The 25,740-nt window shown below is 37.1% G+C and overlaps 2 protein-coding genes across 3 annotated transcripts in view; both read right to left on the reverse strand.

Moving 5' to 3' along the window:
* The window catches only part of Gria4 (glutamate ionotropic receptor AMPA type subunit 4), a 388,873-nt gene extending 365,573 nt beyond the window's left edge, over positions 1–23,300 (reverse strand). For both annotated transcript variants that reach the window (XM_059267271.1, XM_059267270.1), the window contains exons 1-3: positions 22,928–23,300; positions 22,242–22,420; positions 20,946–21,104 (exon numbers count right to left, since the gene is read on the reverse strand). In XM_059267271.1, coding sequence (XP_059123254.1) covers positions 20,946–21,104; positions 22,242–22,329 — 247 coding nt within the window. In that variant the 5' untranslated portion in view covers positions 22,330–22,420; positions 22,928–23,300. The remainder of the gene's footprint in view (positions 1–20,945; positions 21,105–22,241; positions 22,421–22,927) is intronic.
* LOC131914038 (microtubule-associated proteins 1A/1B light chain 3B-like) lies at positions 1,856–2,406 on the reverse strand. Its single transcript, XM_059266641.1, has 2 exons — positions 2,399–2,406; positions 1,856–2,306 (listed from the first exon to the last, which is right to left on the reverse strand). Exons 1-2 carry the CDS (start codon positions 2,404–2,406, stop codon positions 1,964–1,966), a joined length of 351 nt encoding a protein of 116 aa, XP_059122624.1. The 3' UTR covers positions 1,856–1,963.
* Positions 23,301–25,740: the final 2,440 nt, after the last annotated feature.

Consider the following 25,740-nt stretch of genomic DNA (forward strand, 5'->3'; position numbering starts at 1 on the left):
GAATCTATAATCTAATGCAAACTCTCATTCTTGACACCCAGGCAAGCTGCCACTTGCTTACTTCAAGGCCTCTGCTGTGTTATCTTCCCTCTTTAAAACAAACAAAAAACTAGATGTTTTTCTTCCAAGTCACAGATCGCACATTTAATGATTTTCATAATACTTATAACTCAAACACTAGCATCTGTTTTTCCTCAGAAGCAGTTAATTTTGTACAGAAGTAATTTTCAATTTTTTCTTTTCTTTTGTGTTCCATAGAAAATTAAGGGTAATTTCAACTCTCTAGTATCATTATTTCTGAGAATATTTCAAATAGGATGCTACCATATTTGATTAAATATATATTTATCACAAATATTTAAGGAAGAAAAGATAAAGGTGTATGGATTATAATTTTAAGTCAATATACTTCAAAACTTTCTATGTTGCCTAAGTCCTTGATGACTTATTTTTATAATACTGAGCCAATATACATGTATGCACCTACTTTTTGTTTTTCAATGAATGCTTCTGGGGCATTCACTAAACATAGCAAAGAACTTAGAAAGTTTTGTACTAAAAAATCATTCAATAATTCTAAAAATTAATTTCCCATGTGTTACATGATATATCAATGTAAACAACATATCTACACACTGTCAGAATCTCAGATGTTAAAAACTGGAATTCCTTCAGCATGACTTATAGTTCAGGACAGAATCTGGAGATTTATGTTGGAGTCAGCTGGCTGGGTAAGGAGTAGGCACATCCTAGACACAGCATGTGATCATTAATCTTGGTTGTCCACCTGGTTAGACCTAGAATTGACTAATAGACATGCTTCTAGAACTATTAGTGAAGGAATTTCTTGACTAAGTTATTTGTGGCACATTCTATGGCACCCAAGCTGAAAGGAGGTCCAGAGAGAAGCCTTTGCTCTTCACCTGCTTGTCTTGGCAATTTGCTAGTGAGTTTTTATCACCACAGCCACTGCTTTAGCTGATGCCACTTCCTTTTACTGATATCAGAAACTACCTTAATTAGGCTTCCAACACGGACTGAAGGCCAATGGCTGTCCAGGTATCCTCCACATTTTTAGCACCAGGTTGGGCACCCAGCTTCAGGGTTCTCAGCCTCATCAGTGTTAGACAGCCTTTGATGGACTAAGCAGAATACATTGTGTAAACATGTGTGAGTGTGTGTGTGTGTGTGTGTGTGTGTGTGTGTGTCCATTCCTTCCTTCTTCCTTCTGTTGGTTCTGTCTTCTAGAGTACTCTGACTAACACACAGCAATTTTCAACTTGGCATATGTAACACTGGAATAAAAACTTTGTAAGTATGATCTGTAGCAAGCCTGACATCTGGCCTTCTAGCTACTAGCCTTATTTTTAGATTAGGAAGGAGACTCAAAATACAGAATATACTTTAAGTTGTCTAGGTGAGGTAGTAATCATTTTCATCTCAGTAAGGTCTAGAAATAGTATTTTGAAGTTTGATATTTTTAGTTATTTCTTTCTATTTTTTACTGATATTTTTATTGAGCTAATGATTATTCTTTATCAGCTATAGGGTAATGATTTGGTATGTCTATAGATTGTGTGGTGATCAGTGCAAGTACTAGGGATACTATCGTCTCAAGTATCTGTTATCTCCTTGTAATGATCAGCGAGTTTGTTCAAAGTGTTCTTTTCTACCAGTTTGAACTATGTATTTCAATACTGTCTTTTTTTTTAATTGGCAACTTAGGATACAAAGTATTTTATTTTTAAACTTCTAAAGTTTGAACACAAGAGAGCCTAGTGTAGATGAGTTTCCAAGCTGAATGCGCTTGAATGGAGCTCAGTTTCTGGCTGACAAACAGTTCCTAACACCCTAGGTGGGCGCCTACATTCTGTATCTGTGAGTGTGAGCTGACCAGCATTCGCTGGTAACGGCCCTTTTTTCCTTGATAAGGGCTTAACAAACATTAGGCATTGTTTTAGTCTTACACAGCCAGTGCTGTTCCAAATGTCTCCTGGGAGGCATACACCATGTACAGAAAGCCGTCTTCATCCTTCTCGCTCTCGTACACTTCAGAAATGGGTGTGGACACACTCACCATGCTGTGCCCATTCACCAGGAGGAAGAAAGCTGGATTGGCATTAAGCTGTAAGTGCGTTCTAATTATCTTGATGAGCTCGCTCATGTTCACGTGATCAGGTACAAGGAACTTGGTTTTGTCCAGGACAGGCAGTTGCTTCTCACCCTTGTATCGCTCTATTATAACCGGGATCTTGGTGGGGTGCTGCTCCCATATGAGCCGGACATTTTCCACTCTTGAAGGTCTTCTTGGACGGCATCTTACTCTTCATGTGGACCACCAGAACTTGCTCCTCCTGATTGATTGTGACTTTGTTCATTTTAACCCATCTCTTCTTACCTTCCCATTCCACCTTTATTCTACCTTTTCTGGCAACCACTCTTCTGCTCGCATATCTTTTTATGGTAGTGGCATTGTCTTTAAAATAAGTTTAAGTGCCAAAGAGAAGAGGCTAGATGTTGAAAGCTAGATAAAGAGCTGTGGCTAAAAAAGATTCTTAAGAGCATATGAAATGGGGTGGTTATTAACTGTAGATTGGAGCCAAGCATGGTGCTTGAGAAAGGAGGAGCCCTAGCTTGGGCTACACAGTGAGTACCAGGCCAGCCAGGACTAAAGAATGATACTTTGATGGTTAGTGTTAATTGTTTACTTAACAGAATCGAGAATCACTTGGGAGACTGGGCTCTGGATACACCTGTGAGGAATTATTTTTTTTTAAGGATGTCTTTTAGATTTTATCTCTACCCTACATAAAGAAATATAGGCAACTGAATAAAGCTGGAAGAGGGAGGCATGGCCCTCCCCAGGGAAGAGCACACCAATTGGTTGTCCAGTGCCAAATCCTTAGCTCTGAAAACATATACACAAGTAACTTGGTATAGACTCAACAGGTTATATTTAGTACTATATATGCATATATAAATACATATATGTATACAATAACAATTGATGGAAAATGAGGCCATAAATTTGAAGAAGAGCAGAGAGAGGTGTATGGAAGGGTTTGGAGGGATGACAGGGAAAGGAGAAATGCTTGTGTGTGTGTGTGTGTGTGTGTGTGTGTGTGTGTGTGTGTGTGTGATGAACTTAGTAGAGCAAGTTGGCTTCTAATGAAGCCCAGTGTGTGCCACATGGCAGTTAGTTTGCTAATGGTCTATGCTGGGTTATACACCACCCAGGAGCAAAGAATCCTAAAGTGGATTAGTTCTGTATACATGGGGAGACTGCTACAGAGATTCTCAGAAGTAAGGGTCTCAGTGATTGTTGTGAATGATACAGAAGGTAAGAATGAGAATGCTTTTGTTTTTGAAACTTGGATCCTAATTATAAGTGGCAATCTGGAGTATATTCTCCATGTCCAGGAATATTGTCAGTATCAGTAATTAAGTTTCAAATAATCCTCATGAGACATAAAAATCCAAACTGAGTTTGGATGACAAGTTGAATGACTGACCCTTCTGACATGGAAACTTTCATTACAGTCCTTTGTGGTTCCAAAGTTTAAAGGCTACACATTTAAATTGGTACTCTTGCTTAGTATCCTTCACCATTCCTCTAGTCAGATGTAGAAATTCATGAAGATTTGCTTTTCACTTCTTGTATAACAGTACTAACAGATAATCTGCCTTGATTAATACTGTAAGAGTGCAGGTAACATCATATCAAAACACTAATATCTAACTGTTGGGGCCCAGATCCTCCCTGGTTCCGTTCTTAAGCACAAGTCATGACTTACATGTGGTTGTGACTGAGGAAAACTGTAAGCATGAAACAGAACCTAGGAGGAATAGCCTCTGGGACAAAACAAGGCCACAAGGTCAGGGAAATACTGCAGGAAGAACTCAGTTAAGAGGCCAAAAATAATACCATTTGATCAGGCTCTAACTGCAATGCTGTCTCTAGTAGCTATTTAAACAATATATAAACAACAAAGATAAAAATAAAAATTGTTCATTCTTGAAGTGAACTCTGAGTCTGGTGTCATGCTATCCACCACTACCCTCCTTTCTAGGTCCTGTGATGACCACAGCTACACTGGTTGCAGCATCTAACCAAATACTAATTTCCTCCACCCTTGTTCTATATATTGACTGGGTATTAATTTAGTCTTATTATTTGTCAAACACTAGGAATTCATTATGAATGCAATATCATTCTTTTCAACAGAGAGCCCATATTCAAGAGGGTTTAGAAAATTCAATGGAAATATGACATAGCAATATAATCTCAAAGTGGCATATGACCACAGCAAGCAAAGCAGAGCCTCAACCAGCCAGGTGGTCACAAACAACTCCCTATAGTGAGCAACCAGGTATCCAGAACCCATCACCTCATTCAGTGGCTCTCCTAAAGAATGAAAACAACATGGGAAGCCAAGATGAAAGCCTTAGAAAGCTACAGTCTTCAACTGGCAATGGCAAATCCTTTAATCCTAAGATTTATTTATTGATTTTTTTTAAACATGAGCTCAAGTCAGTGAATACCAATGACAATCAGTAACTTCATTTCATTAATGCTAGTTTTGGCTCTTGTCTGGGAGTATGGCTCAGTAGTAGAGTACTTACATAGCATCCTCAAGGGCCTAGGTTCAATCCACAAACCACACACAAAAACTGCTATTCGTATTTTGAAATGAAAGATGTGTGTAAGCAAAAACAGTACTATGGTAACTGCTAAGTGAGCAAGGTATTCTCTCACTTAGCCCTAATACTGGCTAATATGTCTTGAGATGTCTAATAATTAGATGAATTAGAGTCTAATTCATATTTTTCTTTTGGATAGAGCAACATAAACAATATTTAGTGCCATTGTTAAGAAATACTTTCTTTTAATTATATATCATTAATTAGACTAAGTATAAATAAATACTTTTGTAAACAAGTAACAGATTCAGAAATGTATGGAATAAAACAAAAACAAAGAATTGTGAATAAAAAGAATTGTTATAACATTTTAGAATTTTTCCAACTTTTCTATATATCGTCATTCTTAGGAAATTGCAGCCCAAAGATAGCCTATTTTTCTATTCACCAATATATGCTATATATTTCTCAGATACTCAGAATCTCAAGATTATGATCCTTATATTCTATTCTCTTAAATAGGAAAATTTCAACAAATTTTAAAACTTGTAAAATAATTGAAATATTTATAAGCAGTAATTATCAAAGTAAAGGGCAAACATAATTTAAACCATGAGAAAAGCAAATGTATACGTAAAATTAAAGTATGCTTTCACCCTGCTCTCTGCTTCCCCAAGTAAGGAATCTCCTTCTCCCAGAAAACTCTCACTCTTTGCACATTTGTGCTGTTTATATTTTAGAAAGTACTAGTTAATGTACATCCTAGTCCAAATCTTAAATATAATTTGGAAAAACTTGGGAATTTTGGTTAAAAAACAAAACAAAACAAAGAATATTTACATGTGTCTTCATAGGTCAAGAGATGAAGCTCCCTGCCCCATCCTGATAGAAAAAAATCTTTAGATCTTTTAAAACTTGGCTTGTATCTGGGTATGGTGGCACACTTCTTTAATCCTAGCACTCAGGAGACAGACGCAGGCATATCTTTGCAAATTCGAGGCCAGCCTGGTCTACAAAGTGAGTTCCAGGGTTCCAGGACAGCCAAGGCTATACACAGAAACCCTGAGTCAAAACCACCTTACCTCCCCTCTAAACCCCCTCCCCCCTACAACCAAAGCCTTTGCTTGTGTGGCTCATGAATTGACTCCGTGGGTAAGGGCACTGGATGACAGGACTGGAAACCTGAGTTCAGTTCTCAGATCCTACACGGAAGAAGGAGAAAATGAGTGCACACTCACATACACACACATACGTACATGTACACACACATGCATACACACATACATATACACACATAAATACACAACAAATATAACAAAAAACCTAAAACTTAATCAAATAGACATCACATTAGCTGTCTGTCAAAATGAAAGCACAAAGAATCACCACACCAAAGAGAAAATTACCCTTTGAAATAAAAGATAGAATAGAAAAAGTTACTACATTACACTGCAGAAATCTAATGCTGTTTTGCTACAGCTCTGCCTTGATTACACATTCACACATGGTTTCTAGTCTGTGAGTCTGTTACTTCTGTAAAATGAGGTTTTTGTTCATAATCACTGTGTTTTTGTAGCATATGATCATTACTAAATTCTATGGAAACAAGAAGAATCAGACCTCCAAAGTATTGTACATAATGCATGCATATAAGAGCTCTGTTATGTCATATATGTATATGTCTTTATATATATATGAATGTAAAGTGACATTCAATTGCATATATGCCTACTTATAGATTTATGTGTATATTCTTCATTTTCTAAGAAATACATTGGTAAGGAAGTTAGTCATGTTTTCTTCTCTCCAAGAACTTAGAGGGGAACATTTTCTTTAGCAGTATAGCCACTGGTAAGTTACCCATGTTTCTGTAAGTATCGCCTTACCTATGTTTTCTTAAGTAACTACTAGGCTACTCACAAACAAAAGGAGGACATAAAAGTAGAAAGGGTTCTATTTAGAAGGGAATCAAGTGAGATAATTGGGAAATAAAGATGTAAAAGAAAAGAAAAATACTTCGGTCAAACATACATACATGAAAGGTATTTATTTATGCATGTGTTTTTGAAGAGAGTTTTTCTACATAGCCCTGGCTATATTGGAACTGATTACGTAGACCAGGTTGGCCTAAGACTCACAGAGATCTACCTGCCTCTGACTCCTGAGTGCTGAGGTTAAAAGTGGCATTTACTCTACTATGCTAATTCATTACTATTTTTCAGAAATGAATAATCATCTTACAGATTATATGTATGACTATTTACAGGTAATTGTTCTTTTTGGTGGGCTGTATATATGTGTGGTTGTGGTATTGCATACCCACATATAAAAATAACAGCAATTTCTATTATTATTTAGCTCATTTCTCTAGAAACAATTCTTATTTCTATATAGTATGTGATTGTGTAGTTAAGTTAACATATTACCATACATTTTTTGCACCAGCTAAAATAATTATTAATCTCCATCAAAACAATTTGAAAGAGCATATGAAATTTTAATACTCATGGAGTTTGCTGCATTCTCCATCATTTGTATTAAAATGTGGGATATTTGATTATATTTACATTTTTCTTGGATTTGTTTTTATTTCAACCCAACACAGCCAGATCTCTTACAGTCTGTGTGGTCTAAAGAGCCCAGGCTTGCAGTTGCAAAGATGCACGATTTGCCTTACAAGCTAAGTATTGGTTTCTGGGTGTTACAGTTCTCATTGAAAAATTGTGAACATAATACATACAGTAACAGCTCTCCCAGAAGCAGCCAAGTAGCAAAATTACATTTCTTGTCTAGGAAGCAGCTGCTTAGCACAGTACTTTGTATGAGAATGGAGCAGGCCTTGCTATACACATGAATGATGAGCAGTGCTGTGGGGACTCCTTCTAAAACACACATGTAATTATGTTATGAACTGCTTAAAATAACTCTTGTTTCCTGCCCAGGATAGGAATCACATTCTCTCCCAGCCCACAGGGCGGTCTAGAGGCCTCCACAACCCACCTATCACCTATGCAGTATCATGCTCTCCTGCGGAGCCTCAGCCCCCTCCATACACATTCCAGCTCCCCAGTTATCCAAAATTCCTCTTCACTTTATCTTTTAAAATTGTTTTGTTTGCTTCAAATACATATTGTCTCCTCACATCATTTACAAGGCTCAAATGTATTGCTACATAATTTCTGAAATTTCTTCCCCCAAATTTATGTGCTTCAGAGGAAAAAAAAGGGAGTAGACTAGAGAACAGGTTGGAAAAAAAAACAACTAAACATTTTTTTTTTAAAGTAACATTCATCAACAAGAATTGCAAAGTATCTTTACAGAGCCTAGAGACATAGTGCCTCCAGGTTAATCCAACGTACCTGTTTTTAACTGAATGTCAGCTAGGACTGTTGTGGGGGATCTATATTCCTCTAAATTACAGAAGCTTTTAAAAGTCACTTAAACATCTATCAGCTTCATATATCATTATAATATTTTGATTACAACCCTTCTGTATCTGTCTAGAATACTTCATTCTTTCCTCTACTGTGACACTAGCCCTTGCATTAAAAACAGAAGGAGAAGATAATGTTAATAAACACACATACAAACCACCCCCCCACACACAGTCTATGTATAGAAAGAAAACTCTTACAGTTGTTGCCACTAGTAAGGTAAAGAGTTTTTATGACGCACAGTCTTTGTCTAATAGTCTGTTTTGATCTTAACTAATCTAATGATTTATTCTTCAAATAAATATTTTCAAGTAAAGCTTTCCTGAACACTTTCATGTCTAGAATTTTTAATGGTTTTGGATCAATTGTGACAAGCTGATTTTCAAAATGTTATCAATTTTAAATAAGCTAGCTTGTTTAGGATATATATCAATATATCATATATCATATACATCACTACACTGTCTGCCAAATATCTATACATGTATCAGTATATATCAACCATCTATTAGCTATGCATCTATCATCTATATATTAGTTATCTAGCTGTTATATGTTATCTATTACTATATAACCATAATCTATGTATCTATACATTTGTTTATTGTTTATTTACTAACATCTATCCATAATATACCATTTCTATGTGTCTATTATGCAACCCACCACCTATCTCTCCTCTGTCTTCTAAGGAATACACAAAATTAATTCTCATTATGTCGCATTTTCCAAAAAGATTTATTTGGGATATTTTTCCCCCTACTACCTTGTGCCATCTCATCTCAGACAACTTCTTTTCCTTTCAAGGAGTCATGACTTTTTGTATTTTTCCAACACCTCCCCTCTTCTTATGTTTACCTTAGCTGCGTAGTTAAAACGTACCCTCACAACATGTACAAAAATGAAAGTTAGGACCTACATAGCAGAGAAAATGTATAGTTTTGTCTTCTCAAATCAGGGATGGAAAAATAGAAAAATTTCAGTGGCTAATGATGTCATCAAATAGTAAATATGGAATTAGTTCCTCAGCAATAAAAGAAATGCTTTTATATTGAAGGCTGCCCATCAGGAAAGAAGTATGCAAAATTTCCAAGGGAAAAAGAATGTATTTCTCTTGGTTCTAAATCCTTGGAAGAAAGAAGGGGTGAAATGCTTCCAAACATGACTGGGTAAGATGGATGTCTCCACAGATGTATTTAGTACTTATTCAAGGATAGCACATTTCAAATAAGAGAGGAACAAAGGATTATAAAAAATTATTAAAAAGTAAATTGTCAGGAAATGTATGTCAAAAGTTGCTGTGGAGGTGATCAAGAACTTCAGTGAGTAACATTGTACTTTTTAAGCCCATGCTCTTTTCTCAGAAATTTTCTAGTTCCATGAACTTTCAGATGTGCTGAGGAAGCAGGCAGTATCTCCACAGATGGGTTCCCCAGAGTGTGCTCTCTAGGTCACCTGGCCTTTCCAGCTGGGCTCTTTCTGCTTTCAAAGTGGTTTGAACCTGCATTTCAAGTTCTTCTGTTAGTACACACCAAATGTTATAAATAAATTTGAAATGTTCATCTATCAGATTTAAATTTGTCAAGGTATTATCTGACCAGGATCTTACACCAATGTGCATTAGAGATCCAACTTCTTCCTCCCAGAACAGACTCCTTTCCTGAGCCCACTCTAGAGGCCACATGGAATAGAAACAATATAAATGAATGTGTAAAACAGAGAAAACACAGACCACCTCCTCTGTATCAGCTTCTTGGTTCTTTTCACACCTTTACCTTGCTTTCTCCAGAGTGACACATGAAACTGCTAGTGAGCTTAAGTGTGTCCAACAAGATTAGGATCAAGGAGATCTCCCACCCACGCATGCAGATTCTCACTGGTTCTCACACTGTATTAGGAGCTGTAATAAATGTGCTTCTGTCATTTAAATACATGTTCAACAACATCTTTTGCTTTGAAAGATCTTATTTCAAAGGGAAATACAGATTGCAAAACATAATAATTTTGTAAAAATGCTTAAAATTGTGAAAATTTCAGGTAGTTATTAGGTTGATGTTCTGGTACAGAGAGTAAGTGGAGTTGTGATTTGGGGCACATGCTGGGCAGTATTTTTGAAATAGTCTCACTTGCTCTGAATCTTGAAGGTTCATAAGAAGCTCTTTAAGCAAACAACTGGATGGAAAGGAGCCAAAAGCACAGAAAGAAGACAGAAGACCAGAGTAGGCCAGAGTACTAAAGAGAACAAAAGACAAGGAAAAGCTGCAGGTGTTCTTTGATTTGTAAATTCAGATGGGCACTCTTGATTCTAACATAGAAAGTAGATGGAGAGGCCTGGGGAGATGCTTCAGTGGATAAAGTGTGAGGACCTGAGTTTGAATTACTAGCACCGACATAAAGCTGAGGCAGTAGCACAGGTCTATAATCTAAGTGTATACACGTGGAGATAGGAGCAGAAAGAGGAGATTCCCCACAAACTGACCATCCAACTCTCTTGACAGGCATTTCTGTGAACAGAGAAGGCCATGCCTTGAGTAAAGAGGAAGACAGGACCCACACCTCAGGCTGTTCTATGACTTCTAGACACATGCTTGGAAGCATGCGAGTACTTATACTTTCACACACAAACACACACATAAACATAAATGTGCACACACAGACACATGGACACAAATATATAAAACATTCACACAATACATATGAACATTTACAAAGACACGTACGTACGTACACACATATACACTCACCTGCATATTGTAGGTGAAGGACACAGCATAAAAACAGGTGATTAACCATGAAAGTCATAATGAAGCACCACTGACTTGGACATGATTGATGGGATTAGAGAAGAAGGTGAAAATATCTGTGATATACTTTGAGTGTAGACACAAGAGGATTTGGTCAGATGGCAAGGGAGAATCATCAAAAGAAGACGAAGTCAAGGAAACATTAAGATATGGTGTAAAATATATGGTACAAATATCCAAACCCACAGTAGGACCCCTAGACCTGTTGGAAAAAGAGAAGCAGGTGACAAGAACACAGGAGGAGCTCTGCAAGAGACAAACTGCAGAAATGTAGTCCGGGTTCTCCTCTCCGTGAGAAAGGAGATGATTCTGCACTGATGCAACAGTTCGAAGTTTTAATCTAAAAAATAGCTTATTCACATAACAATGCAGAAAATGGGGCTTTTAATCATAATAAGGAAATAATTATCAAATATTTAATTTAGAAAAATAAAATTTAAAAACATGAATGTCCTAGAAAACAGAGGATAAATTGTTGTGGTTTTAAGAATAGGAATACTTCTTAGAATCATAACACAAAACCAAGAAACCAAAAAGAAAATGACTCATAAATTTGAGAAATAGAAACTTTCAATGTCTGTATGACAAAAGATCTTTGTGAGGAAGCTGAGGCTGAATGACATGTGAACGCTTAATGTGCAACATAGCAGCCAGTTAATGACTAGAGTGTAAAATACCTTCTTAAAGAAAACAGCATGGACCGACAAAAGAAAAGACCAAACAGTTACAAAGAAAGAGGTACACAAGGCTTTTAGGTATAGGACAATTTTCCTTCTTCTTATTAAAATTATTCAAATTAAAGTAGCAATTAGATGTTATTTTCACCTATCAGGAAGAGTGAAGATTTAAGAGACCAATAGTGGCCGGTGTTGTCAGGTCACAGAGAACAACTATTCTCACACACTGGAGGCTGCAAGTTTATATAGCACTGTTAAAGGAGGAAATCTGACCATATCAATTAAAAGCTCAAATCCACAGTATTTCATGTAGTCATTTCATCACCAGAAGTTGCTGCTATATGAATATATAGCTAGTTCACAGTCACAATAGGGGTGGTGATATTAAAACGAAGGAATATCCTAAATGTTGATCCTGAGGGCCCGAATATGCTGACTCTTTAGATGCTGAGACAGTTGAAAATTCACAAGTATGTGTTAGTTTTAAATAAAAAATATGAAAATGAATATAACCTAGAGCATAATCTATTTAAAATTACTAATGGCAAAACTGCATTTTGGAACAAGTACCTGGACAGTAAAAGTAAGTGAGCAAAGGCTAAAGTGAGCCAACACTGACTAGCTTATGGAACATGTTTGCTACAGTTGAAGAAACATTTTAAATACTCTTTCTTTGTAATTCTTAATACATCATTGGAAGTTTCATTGATGATATGGTAGTTTTATGAAGAGAGATTAGGAAATGGTGCTTGAAAAATTCATCAGTTCAGACTCAGGTTCAATATACCTTAACTATCACCCTTTGTTTACTTAGAATCAGAAAACATGTCAAAGACGACCCTGGAGAGCTTGCCTGATAGCTAAAAACATCTTAAAGCAGTTTACTGGATAAATTAATCATGAATATTTATATACTTAAATGAAATAATTCACCTATAGAAATCTGTAGGTTTGCCAATTAACAGAGCATCTGTCCCTGAGTGCCAAACAGTTCAGAGTCATTTTGTTATGTTTTATACATGGTGGCATTTGTGACATGAAATTGGCAATATAAAGTAATAGGAGTGTCAACTGTCAACAGTTAGACTTCCGAAGTCTTTGTGTTATATTACAAGTTTCATTGTAATGTAAAATGCTAGGCACATTTGCTGGTTTGAATGAAAATTATTAGAAATAAATTCTTGATATTTAAATTAAGGTCTAAGAAACCTACAGTCACACCAGGTGATGGTTACCTTATTGGTTTTGTATTGAGCAAGATCCTGTGGCATGAATAGCTGTCAACTTGTACAGTGGTTTAGAGAAATGACTTTAAGATCATACAGCAATGATACTTGGTGGCCTTAGGCAAATTTTAAGTGCTTAAATGTTTTTTTATTATAAAATAATCAAAAGCTACGTTTACCTTTCATAGGTGTATAAAACTGACAGTAACACAAAGCCAAAGCCTCCTGCAATGCTTATAATAACGTGATTATTATCATCAGGGGCCGAATGAGTTTCAGGGAACAGGGAGTCATCAGCATTGACTCCTGTACATTATTCAGGGATGCTGAAGACCAAGAAACAAGTGGATTTAATTCTTTCTAAGTCTCTGATGACCTTCAGAAACCCAATGTTCCAGAAGTAGTAATAATAAAGAAAAATGGTAAATTGTATTAAAAAATACAAGAGTGAATACAAAATACGAAGTGCTTTATAGTAAGTGAACACTTAAAGGCCATAAAATTACAGTAAGAGATTAGAGGGTAAAATCAAAGGCATTCCCTTTGAGGAAACACTGCCTGTGCTTGGCATTGGGTTAGAATGTAGATCGATTGTATAGCTATACCAGGTTGGTTACCAGGATAAAACCTAGTCTACTCATTTGACAAAGGTGGAGACAAAGAATTGCTTACCTAAGTGGTAGGAAGTTCCTTGAGGGCTATGGAACTGGACCTTTTGTGTGACTGAAAATTCATTGAAAAGCTGCTCAAACATTGAAGACCATCTCTTTGTAAATGTACATGCTCACAGAATGCACTAGCCACACAATTGTGTAAAGTGGGCAATTTCTTTTCCGTCCTTCAATCCAAATGTAAAATAATCATCCATAGAAAGTCCTCTCTTAGGACTTTGTAAGACTGATAGGTAGAACCTTGGATTCATGTATGTAAATTAAACAGCTATCTGCAAGATCAAAATGCATTTCTATGAAGTATCAACAAAATCTGCAAAACCTGTATAACCTCTCTGAAACAAATAGAAAATGCATGTACATTGAAATATTAAGATTGACTGAAAAATGTTCCATCATAACTGAAAATTTAATTGAATTCTAAAGATGTGATTTTTTTTCTTCCATTCATCTTGCTACTTTTCACAAAAATTCCTACTTAATAGGTATCTGTTTCTTGTGATGATAGATGAAGGAGTTGTAGCTTAGCCTTTCTTATTTTGCAAATTCAATCTCTCTTGTTCAAAAGCCTGATAATTGTCCCTTCCTACCTCTAATTAAAAGATAAGAATGGTTTTGACCAGCATACATAGGAAATTATATATTAGTAGAACATGTGTGGGTGTAATAAAGGAGACCTTTGTGAAAGTTTTCTTGGTCAAAAGTACACATGAACACTCTAAAGAAAACAGATATAAAGACCTGCCAAGAGTGTTACAGTTTTCTTTATAGCTTATGATTCCTCAGCCTTTGACAAGGCCGGTCCTCCTTTACTTGAAGTATTCCCATATCTCTTCTTCTAAACTCTCCAATTCATTTTCCTCCAGACTCCCTTGCTTGGCCATTTTTCTCTCCTTGCTTTGTAAGTATTGGCACATTAGGGGGATGGGATTTACTGCTGTGCTGTCTGGGTGATCTCATTTCCCACCATGGCTTTAGAGTATGCTGTCATCTGGGACTGAGAACAAGACCTCCACTCATGCCCAGTTTTCTACTGTTCATCTTCTTTGGGTGCCTTCAGCAGCTCAAAATCAATCCACCCACAGGGAACTCGCCATCTTCACCCAGATCTCTGTCCCTGTGCCTATTTCTTCCATTAGTCAGTATCACTAGTACAACAGTTTTTTCTCAGGTCAGAGAAATCTTTACTCTCACCACACTTTTCTGGCAATCTTTACTCTCACCACACTTTTCTGCCACCCTTCCACACAGGTCTGACCAGTCAGTGAGTCCTGACAAACGCTGTGGTGTATGAGTTTTTCTCTTTCCCTGGTGGTTCCACTCTAATCTAAGCATCCATCACTTTAAATTGCATGATGCTGACATTTAACTAATGGGACTTACTTCTGCTCTCTGTCACTTACCCTTCCAATATGTTTTCTTGTGCCACCATATTGCTCTTTATAAAATGCAAATCTGATCATATCTTTATTGAGTTCAAATAATTTACAATTCCTCTTTTTCCTTCCATGGGGGTCTCCTTGCAACTGATATAGATTTTCTGTAAATCTACAAAGCCTGTCCTTTAGCACATTGATTCCTCTTTATGCTTTTCATACTCCACTCAAACCAAATCAGCTCAAACAGACCTGGCTTCCCAGGTATCTTCTCATGTACCACCTCTTTATCTACTCACACCCTTGTTCTTCCGTCTTCTTTAAATGACTCAGCAAGAGGATGAAACCCTGATTAGGCAAGATCATCAAATGTTGTGCCAAGCTGACCGTTCTTGTGCTTCTCTATGTCATAGCTACATTTTTTCTTCATAGGTCTTTAGCTCACCATAATTTATTCTCTAACTGACTTGTCTCTTCCTTCCCACTAATAGCTCATGGAGGGTAGCAGCTACTCTAAAATGTTTTGTATTCTGAGTTTCTTGCATAGTATAGAATTTCCCTTCTTGAATATATTTAATGAATAAATGGACATATCCATTATCTAATCTCATGAATGAATAGATGGGTTCTTTATATAATATGATCTTAGCCTATGCTCCATCATTCACTGCCACGTGATTAATGAACAAATTGCCCAGAACTGCCTTGCTCTATTTTCTTCAGAATACTGCAATTAGAGGAAGGATAAATGGAAATTCTTTCTCCTGTCCAATTCAATTTAAGCAATCTCAATAGAGATATTATATTTTTCATAACCTTGAGGCTTCCTGGTAAAATCACTGGAGTGGTACCTGGCAAAAACACCTATGAAGTCTCAGACAAACAAAGAAGTTACTCTGAGCCAAAAAATATGGAGCTAAAGTATAAGGTCTGTCTCCTTAGACTGTTTAATGTTTAATGTAACATTAGTTTGGGACAAATTAAATCACATTATGTGGTAACAGTCCTAAAACTAAAACAATCTTATAAAGTAACATGTTATTTACTTTTTACTTTAAAATCCAGAAAAATGATAGTGTTCCTCTGTATGTAAGCTATAAAGAGATGAAATATCAATAAATAGGCAAATGATAGATTGGTGATAGACAGATAAATACTTTCTTGTTGGAAGGAAGTAAATATATTTTCCTTCTTCCCCAAATAAACAACATTTGGGATAACACCTATTTGAGGAAAAATAAGAAGTTTTCTAACACTTTGTGGAAGTTTCATCTTGTGACTACTCAGAAATACATCAGTGGGAATTATAAATCCTCTTATCATTTGCAAGAGGAACAAGCTGAAGCAATGTGACTCATATTTTTGTCATTAATCTTAGAACGGAAAATTATAGGGAAGAGAGAAAATCACAAAACTAAACAATTACTTAAGATCACCATAGGTTGTTGTTTCTATCAATTCCCAGCATGAAAGCTCAATGAATCACAGTCTGCTAACTAATTTTCCTAAAACCAAATGCAAGCACACTTAACTCTATTGTCTATTTTATATCTTTCCTTTGAAGAATAAAGCTTTATCTTTAGCCTGCTTAGGATTATTGCTACAGCCCAATGCAGTCTCTTAGTCTTTATAAGGCCTGATATTTCTAAAGGAAAGTATGCACAACAATATTTAAGCATTGTTGATTTTTACTCCAGATATGATAGTAGGGTACCCTTGATCTTAAGTGAGTTTTTACTACTGTATAAGTGCAAACTCCTATGGGGTATATTGTATGTAACTTCATATTCTCTGTGGATTTAAATTCAACAATTATTAGTTTAGTTAATAACTAAAAAGAAAGAAAAAACTCATGTAGAGGTGTGTGACAACATGCTTAATAGGAATCACATGTTTGTTCTTTTATTGAAGGTAAATTTAACTTCTTTTGGTGGACAATTTACTTGTCAAATTGAAATATCCAAGGAGAATGGTAAAAGTAACTGGATACATAAAATATAATTGTTTAGTTAATTTAAATCCACAGAGAATATGAAATTATATACAATATGCCCCATAGGAGTTTGCACTTATACAGTAGTAAAAACTCACTGAAGGTTAAGGGTACCCAACAATAATATATGGAGTAAAATTCAACAGTGCTTAAATGTTGTTGTGTATGCTTTCCTTTATGAATATCAGTCCATATAACTACTGCACTGGGCTGTAGTTAGTCTGTGTTTTATTGTGATGTTTAGACCAGCACGGGCTACACGAGTATTATTCTATCTCAAAACCAAACCACTTTCTTCATTGTTACTATAGCATAATACACAGTTTTTCAATGTTTATAACTTCTCTGCCATCATCTAATAAACAATTGAGCAGACTGTTTTAGGCAGAGAATTTGAGCAAGATAAGGACATCATTAGAAAATAGGTAAAGAAAAAAATGCTCACTGGTAAGGCCATCTACAGATTTTAAAAGTAGGAATAAGTCTAGAAAAGCTATAACTCTCTTTTATATTTTGGCCATGCATCTGGTTTATCACTGTCCATCTTCAATTTAAAGCATCAATCCACAGACTGGATGCTGGTAGGTGATGCCACAACAGTTGCTTCATTAAGGCATTGGTAATGTGATGATGTTTCTAAGTGAAAATTTAAATTCATAATTTCTCAAATATTATTGTGTTTAGAAACTTTGCCGATAGGTTAGTATTTTGTTTAATAGTTTTGGTCAAATTAAACAAATCTTATGCTCCTAGCTAAATACCTTTAAATAGTGGAAATATCTCTCCAAAGTTAGCCTGTTGTTGATTGTATCAAATGTTTTATAAGAACATTATCCAATTTTTTGTAGAGATAGCTGTAGTAATATCTATATAAAACACATTTATTTAAAGAATTCAATTTAAAAACATTGACCATATTTATTATTTAACTCTGAAATATCTGTTTTCATTAGTTTGTATACTTTATATAGGTCACAACAATGAAATGTAAATATCCAATGACACTGAATGTCTCAGTAAAAGGGCTACTTATTACACATACTTTTTGTTATTGAAAATGGTTGCTATTTTTATTAGCCGTACTTCTTATAATTTCCTTTGGCTATCTTGTGAATTTTGACTTTCTAGCAATATGAATAGCTAAGAAAGAAAAACAATATTTTAATTTAAAGATATATAAATACTGCTGAAGATAAAATATTAATAATAAAATTAGAAGCCCAAATTATTGCTTCCTTCAGCAAGATGGTATTGATACCTCCCAAAATAGCTCTGTTTGAATTAATCACTTCTAGTTTTACAAGCTGGTAAACTCTATACATAGAGTGGTTTAGTGATACACAGACATTTTAGTGAACTGATTTATTTTTAGTCCTGATAATCAGCATTAGATTATGTCTTTTAAACAGGTAACCAACACACTTTATTCTTGTCTGGTTTTTGTGTGAGTGTAGTTCCCATAAAAACTAATTAAATGTACCCTGGCTAAAGTGCTTTATTCATAGAGAGAGGAGACTGGAAGTTTATAAAGATCCAGTGTGGGAAAATTACAATTAAAATAAATTAAGTGTAACACATATTATTATTTATATTCATTCCACCATAACAAGTTTGAAAATTCAGTCTGTGTCACTGCAAAGAAAAAAAAATCCCCATGCTAATTTTTTAAAATACCAAATTTCAAGAATATTTTTACCCTTTTGTACCCAAAGGCATAAAGTTTGATAATTGAGATTAACTTATAGTTACTGCTTATCTGTAATTAGAATTGATTCATATGTGTATGTCTTTTGTGTTAGTCTACCCAAAAACATCAAACACCTGACTCACATTCTCCATGGATTGTTCCCAAATGTAGACTGGATTTATCTTAAGGGATTCAGTATAGTCATTTATCAAAAATAAGTATCCTTTTTTTCACTTTTGCTTATTTACAATTTGCTTTTAAAAGTATTTTTAAACAGCTACACAGAACCAATTATATATGAATGTGAAAAACATTAGCTTGCCAACATTGTATGGCACTTAGATACATCTAAAGTTATTTGTTTTAGTTGCACATTAAGGAAGAACATCCTCTATATTTCATACTTTTAAATTCTTTTATTATCTGTGTAACTAGCTGTCACATTCCCAACTTTACCAATGCTTTACCACTACCATTTCATTTCATGTAATGAAATTTTGTTACATAACTGAAATACTGCTAGTTAAAATAATTATAAATGCAGTTAAATGATTGTATGCAGGAAGAAAGATTAGCACTTTACAATTTACAAAGCTGAATGTCATTGTGTAACCATTCCAATTCTTAAGATCTTAATTTTCAAAAACAAAACACAGTGTAATACCACATTTAAGAAATTCATTTAAAATTAAATGATAGTATTCAAATGTAATTCACTGTAGACAAAGTACCCTCAGTTTGGATAATATATTTGGATAATCAATTAGTTTCCAACCTGGTAACACATGTCCTGACAGAATCTTAGGAGAGACACAAAATAAATATAAAATAAAAAAAAGTAACCATCACTCCTTAATGAAAATGCTTTGAGTAGAATTGTGCAAAATGTTGATATCTCATTTAATATTTGACATATGAAGAAAATATTCATAAAATTTATAAATGACTTATAAATGCCTATCCACACACCTAGCTATAACTTATATGCACTTTGCCTTAAAATAACACCCCTTTACTTTAATATTAATTTCATCACCAAGTAAAACAATATTAGTTTAATCACCAAACAAAAAAATATTAGCTTCATCACCAAGTAAAACTATAGTAATTCCATCACCAAGTAAAACAAATAAGCAATAACCACTGTGTAGTAGTAAGCATAGAAACCATGACAAACAATATGACCACAACATTTTGTAAAACTGTCAAAAGCTTCAACATCTTCATGAAATTAAGTTCTAAAATAATTAGTAAACAGACCTCCAAAATAAAGAATCATCCTGTTATACGGTAAGTGAATTAATGACAAATAAATATGAATGCAAGCACTTTAGTTCATAAAATGGATATCTTCCTTCACTTTAAACCCTGTTTTCTATTTCGTTTCTTTGTTCGGTTTATCTGCTTGTTATGACAATTCTTAATTAAAAGATTTTCCAACTTGGAGCAATAGAAACAAAGCACTCACCATTTTACACAGAAACCACTTCCTCATGTCTCAGATAATTCAGAAACATTGTTTTAACATGGCAGTAGATCTGCACAGAAAATTGAGGGAGCATCTGAAATATTCCCATGCATCAGGAACTGAACTAAAAGCCAGCCCAGTGTCATTGATGGGTCACATCTTAGTGTTTTACGTTAATGCAGTTATCTGGCTTCTTTTTCCACATCAAGTTACATAGAATCTTGATGGGAGACTTCTGTACAACTGATCCCTTTAGCATTATGTGAGGTCACTCATGTGGTTTCATTGTGTGGAGATCCAACTGGGTGTGTTTTGGAATTCAGGTAGATTGGAGACTAAAGTGACTGGTAACAGGGACAGGCTTCGTGCAGTTTCGGGGACAGCTAGGTCCATTAAGACAGCAATTGACAGTTACAAACTAAAATACAATGGCAGTACAGCCTCAAATGACATCACTGGATCTTATGTCGTGTCTACCAGCCGACTTAAATGTATTTTCTCCACATCACCACTCCTCTGGCCTCCTCACTATGGCCTTTAGCACTGGGAAGAGCTTGTGACTTCTTTCAAAGGAAGACAGGAGCTTACTCCAGTGAAACTCAAGAAGGAAAAACCAAAAGGATGGTATAAAACACTAGCCTGAGTACAGTTTTCAATGGCATTCAGAAGACAGAAACAATACTAAAATGTTAGAGGAGAATTCAGCTTGTGTGGTCTAGGCAGGGAAAAATTAAAGGGCAGAAAGGGAGGAAGAAGGATAGAAGGAAGGGAAGGAGGGAAGTAGAGGAGGGAAGGACAAAGAAATAGCTGAAAATCCCAAAGACTAAGCCCTTCTATACGGTTTTTCTCTGATATCATGCAGCAGTTGGAATCTAGATTTTTTTCTAGAAAATTCTTAACAAAGAAGAGGAATCCCACTACCTCATTTCAGCTCTCTTCCAATCTAGCTGTAACTTATATTTACTTACAGGCGTTTGTCACAGCAAAACTGTTGGCTGTCTCAATGTTGTCCACATGAGGTACCAAATTGAAAGGAGCTTCGGAGGCATTGGGGCTGGTGTTATGAAGAAAGATTGCCAATCTAAAAGCAGTGTATTCCTGGTCTGTGTTTCGGATGAAGAGACCACCTGTGAAAGACAGCAGCTTCACACACTGTTTCCTGTTTTAGATGTTGCACCGAGCCCCAGGACTGCCAAACATCTCCAACAGCAAGCACACACAATTAAGGAGCTCTGTTGCCATATCACAGGGGCTGCTTTTGTCCCTGCACTGCGTGCTTAGTGTTTTAGTCTTCAGGGTAGCTCAGCTTTTTCTTGTTTCAATCTGTCATGATCACGATGACCTCTGAGACCGTTTAGTGGGTTTTGCTTTCTTTCGCTTGCCCTCTGGAGGCAGCCAGTTCAGGGCACCTCTCAACAGTGAGGATGCAGATGAACCAAAAAGAGATTCCCATCAAAATACAGGACGGGAGCGGAGGAATGTGGAGGCACAGGAGAGCAGATTTAAAAGGGAGAGAACTTAGTTTGCCCCAATGCTTGTGTGTACCCAGCCCAGTCAGTTCGGTTTTGTGCACAATTCAAACATGAAAAAAAAAAAAAATGATGCAGTGTTTGAGGCTGGGCTGGGAGAAATGCAATAGCGGAGTTCCATCAACAGCCTGGAGAGGAGAATGACAAGCACAACAGAGGATGGAGGGTCGCTAGAGACAGAGCGGGGTGCCCAAGAATACAGAAGAGCAAAAGCGTAAGTCAAAAGCAAATAAAACCAGCGAAGGTTCCTGGAAAATGGTCTAACTTTTGAATCTGTCATCTACTAGCAAGACAAGGCAAAAGGTGTGGATAGAAAACGTTCTTTTCTCAATCTCTGTAATAGCAAGAACGCTGCATCTTTCAGAATAGCAAGAATTGAGTTTAAAAAAAAAACAAACAAAAAATATAAAAAAATAAAATTTGATATTTTCTCTTGCTCTAGAGAAAAGCATTGAAAGAACTGCGCTATAAAATACAGTCAAAGGCCACAGAGGTTTATTTATTGTTTATTTTCTCTTCCCCTCAACTTCTTCCAATTCTAATTTAACCTATTGGCGTGCAAGATGGAAAAAGCGTCAGGGCTGGGCGTGCTAGCCTGTGTCTACTATCTGAACTTGCACCAAGACGGTCTGATTGTAAAGGGAAGGCGCCTCTGTAGGATTCCCTGGATTGCTTATCAGCAACTCACTTAACTCACTTCAGACACATGCATCCCTTCCCCAGCCCTCTACTCACCTATTTGGACGCTGCTTGGAAAGGCTCCCATGGCGAGTCCCCAAAATCCAGAAAACAACAAGACAATCTGCCTGCAAATAATCCTCATCTTCTTTGCTCCTCTCCCTGGTGCGCGCTCTCCTCTCTTTCTCTCACACTCTTGCTAAAGGCTCTTCAGAGTGGCATTGAAGACGATGGCGCTAAAATTTAAAAAAAGAAAAAAGCAAAAAGAAGAAAGAAAAAAATGAGAATTAAAAAAGAGAGAGAAAGGTTTGGGCGGTTTGAGGTTATGATTGCTTCCCCTCAGCAATCCATCTCCAGCTGCCAGATGTTTCCCGCAGTCTCCATAGCCCTGGGGGAGGTTTTCTGTCCTGCTGATAATGTTCATGCAGAAGATGGTGGTGGCGGGTCTAGCTGCTGCTCTGTTCGCAGGGATGAGACATGCGCTCTGTCTGTGGCTCACTTGCGCTCGCCTGCTCGCATCCACACCGACGCGGGCGCCACACGCGCTCCGCAGCTCGCACCCGGCCCCCGCCCCGGCCGCTGCATCCGCGAGCCCCGCGCCTCAGTACCGGGTACCGGAGTGCGCACTCCCGCCGAGGGCCCCTCTCCCCTTGCTCGCCTCCCCTTTACCCTCTCTCCTCTCCTCCTCCCCTCGCCCCTTTCCCACCGCCCCTGAAGGCCTCCTTCCCCTAGCCGGTGCTCACCAGAGCGCCCAGGTCTCCAGGGAAGCTCCCGAGCCAGTCTGCAGACTGGAGTTCTCGCGTCTCCTCTCCAGTCTCTGATCCCCTTCTTCCTTTCTTCGCTGGTGTGCGGAGGGACCGGCTCTGGTGATCAGCACCCCTCTCCAGCACCCCTCTTTTTTCTTTTTATGCTTTCCAAAGCGCCTTTGGCTTCTTGGATGCGCTTGGCAGGAAACTAGCCCGGGGGGCCGGGTATGCCAGCCCGGATCCCCGGCTGGGGGGGTTGGAGAGGAAGTTAGCACCTCCCCATGGTCTCAGTCCCCTGCCGCATCCTTGCAGGCTCGCGGGAGGACAAGCTGCCTCCCCTCTCCCAGCCCTTTCCTCTCAGCCTAGCCCAGCCTAGCCCTCTCTGCCATTGGGCTGCGCGCGCGCGCGCGCGCGGGGACTCTAGTCATTGCTGCAGCTGCAGCAAAGATTTCTCACCAGAAAACAGCCCGGGAATCTGCAAAGCCCTTGATGGGAATGAATGCGGTGAAGGTGCTCAGCGAAGGAAAGGAGGGAAGAAGGGCACAGGGCAGCCCCGGGGGTGAAGAGGATGGGGTCCAGGAGGAAAGAATTGGAGGAGGTAAGGGTGGTGAAGGGAGTCAGAGAAGTTTACACGTGCTAGGAAAGGGAGGTGTGTGAATGTGTGTGTGTGTGTGTGTGTGTGTGTGTGTGTGTGTGTGTGTGTGTCTGTGTGTCTGTGTCTGTGTGTCTGTGTCTGTGTGTGTGTGTCTGTGTGCGTGTGCGAGAGAGAGAGAGAGAGAGAGAGAGAGAGAGAGAGAGAGAGAGAGAGAGAGAGAGAGAGAGAGAGAATTTAATGCAGAAAGCAGTCGCCAGTTACCGGCAAGAAACAGGATGAAGACAGATGAAAACTGAGAGGCTTCTAATATGTTCTTTTAAAAGGCACTGGACAGAATTAGGAATTAACTTTGAGAAGTAAGTGTAAACTAAAAACATGTTTAAAGGTTGCATTCCTTTCTGTTCAGTGATTCACTCAAAAGGATGCTTTCCTGCAGGGTGTGTGTGTGTGTGTGTGTGTGTGTGTGTGTGTGTGTTCTTCACACACATCTCTCTTTCCTGGGGGTTCAGAAAGCTCACCTTACTCGGTGTCACCTCCAAGAAGACTTATGCCTTTTGCAGATGATGTCAGCAGCTACTCTGAGTGTGTAGAAGAAAGTGAAAAGGAGTTGCCCAAGGGTTTTAGGAATATTGTCACTTTATCCACAGAGTCACCTTTAAAACTGTTATTTCATTGGTTGTCATCTCATGGGAAGAGGCTGGGACACCTCCACGATTGCAGTGGCTGTAGACCCCATGAAGGATATCTTAGTAATGTACTGTCTGTGTTTTGATACCTCTCAATACAAAATAACATGTTTGAATGCTAAATGACAATAAACTTTAATGGTGTTCCTTAAAGGCCAGAGGGGAAGCCCAGGAAGCTCCAACTCTACACAAAGAACTATAGGCAACTGAGGAAAGATGGGAATGGGAGAAGTGGTCTTCCAGAGGGAAGAGCACATCAATTGGTTATCCAATGGCAAAAGGTCAGCTCTGAAAATATGCATACAAGTAACATACATGAACTGAGAAGGTTATATTTAGAATGGACCGAGGTTATATTTAGAATGAATAATATATATTCATTTGATATATATTACCACATGGACACACATATATATGCATTTGATAACAAGATATTGCCTCTCATCATATTTCTGATGCAATATTGCAGTAAGAACACTACCTGGTAACAACTTTCTTGACATATGTGTTACCTTTATCCCTTCAGGCCACCTCCCCCCATTTTTCATTTCATTAAAAATGGACAGAATCTAGGCACATGTATTTATGGGGTTCAAAATGATATTATGATTCATTAATACAATCTGGGATAATAAATACCTAATTTATATATTCAACATCTCAGTATTTATCACTTTTTGTTTTGAAAACATTTGAAATTTGCTTTTTGTGATTCAGAATTGAAATGGATGTAGCCAAAAGGGAACCTTGAATATTATTGGTGGGATATAAATCACTGTGGCCATTGTAGTAAACTGAATGTAGATTATTCAAGCAACTGAATTACTCAAGAAATTAAATTACCACATCATCCAGGAGCAAAGGCTCCTGGATAATCACATGGAGTGTAGACATCTCTCCTACACATTTACTTCAAATTTCATCCTTTTCTATTACAAGTGACCAATGACTTGTTTTTGTAGTTCATAGATGATGCTTTAAAACCTTTGTTAAAACTCCAGAATGTTCTGTTTTCTAAATTGTTAGTTTTGCTTTTAAAATCACATCTTTTTGTTGTTGTTGCTGTTGTTTTTCACCCATATTCCTGTTACATCTCAGTACAGATTGTTATGACAAAAACAACCAAATTGTGAGTAATTGGATTACACAAATCATACACTGTCATTTTGGTTTATGAGGCTTTAGTCTTGCACATCAAGAGGAATTTGAAATGTTTTCTCTTTTATCTTTTCTCTCTGTGTGAAAACTAAGGCTGCAAATAATAGCATTCTGTTTCTGTTATAAGAGGTAGTAAAATAAGCCACATAAAATTCAAGTTGAGTTTAAATTAAATTAAAATTTCAAAACATACTTGCTGGTTCAATTCATCTTCTACTTGAGTAACTGGGTCCCTGCTGATGGTTGGAGGTGATTATTGACTTTTATTCTCAAAATTGAAAAACTGGAGCTTCCACGAGTTTCCACAGCAGCACTGATATGGATGGATGTAGGACAGGCTTTATTTTTTATAGAGCTATCACACCTGGACT

This window comes from Peromyscus eremicus, chromosome 7 (assembly GCF_949786415.1).
Source record: "Peromyscus eremicus chromosome 7, PerEre_H2_v1, whole genome shotgun sequence".
Taxonomy (NCBI): domain Eukaryota; kingdom Metazoa; phylum Chordata; class Mammalia; order Rodentia; family Cricetidae; genus Peromyscus; species Peromyscus eremicus.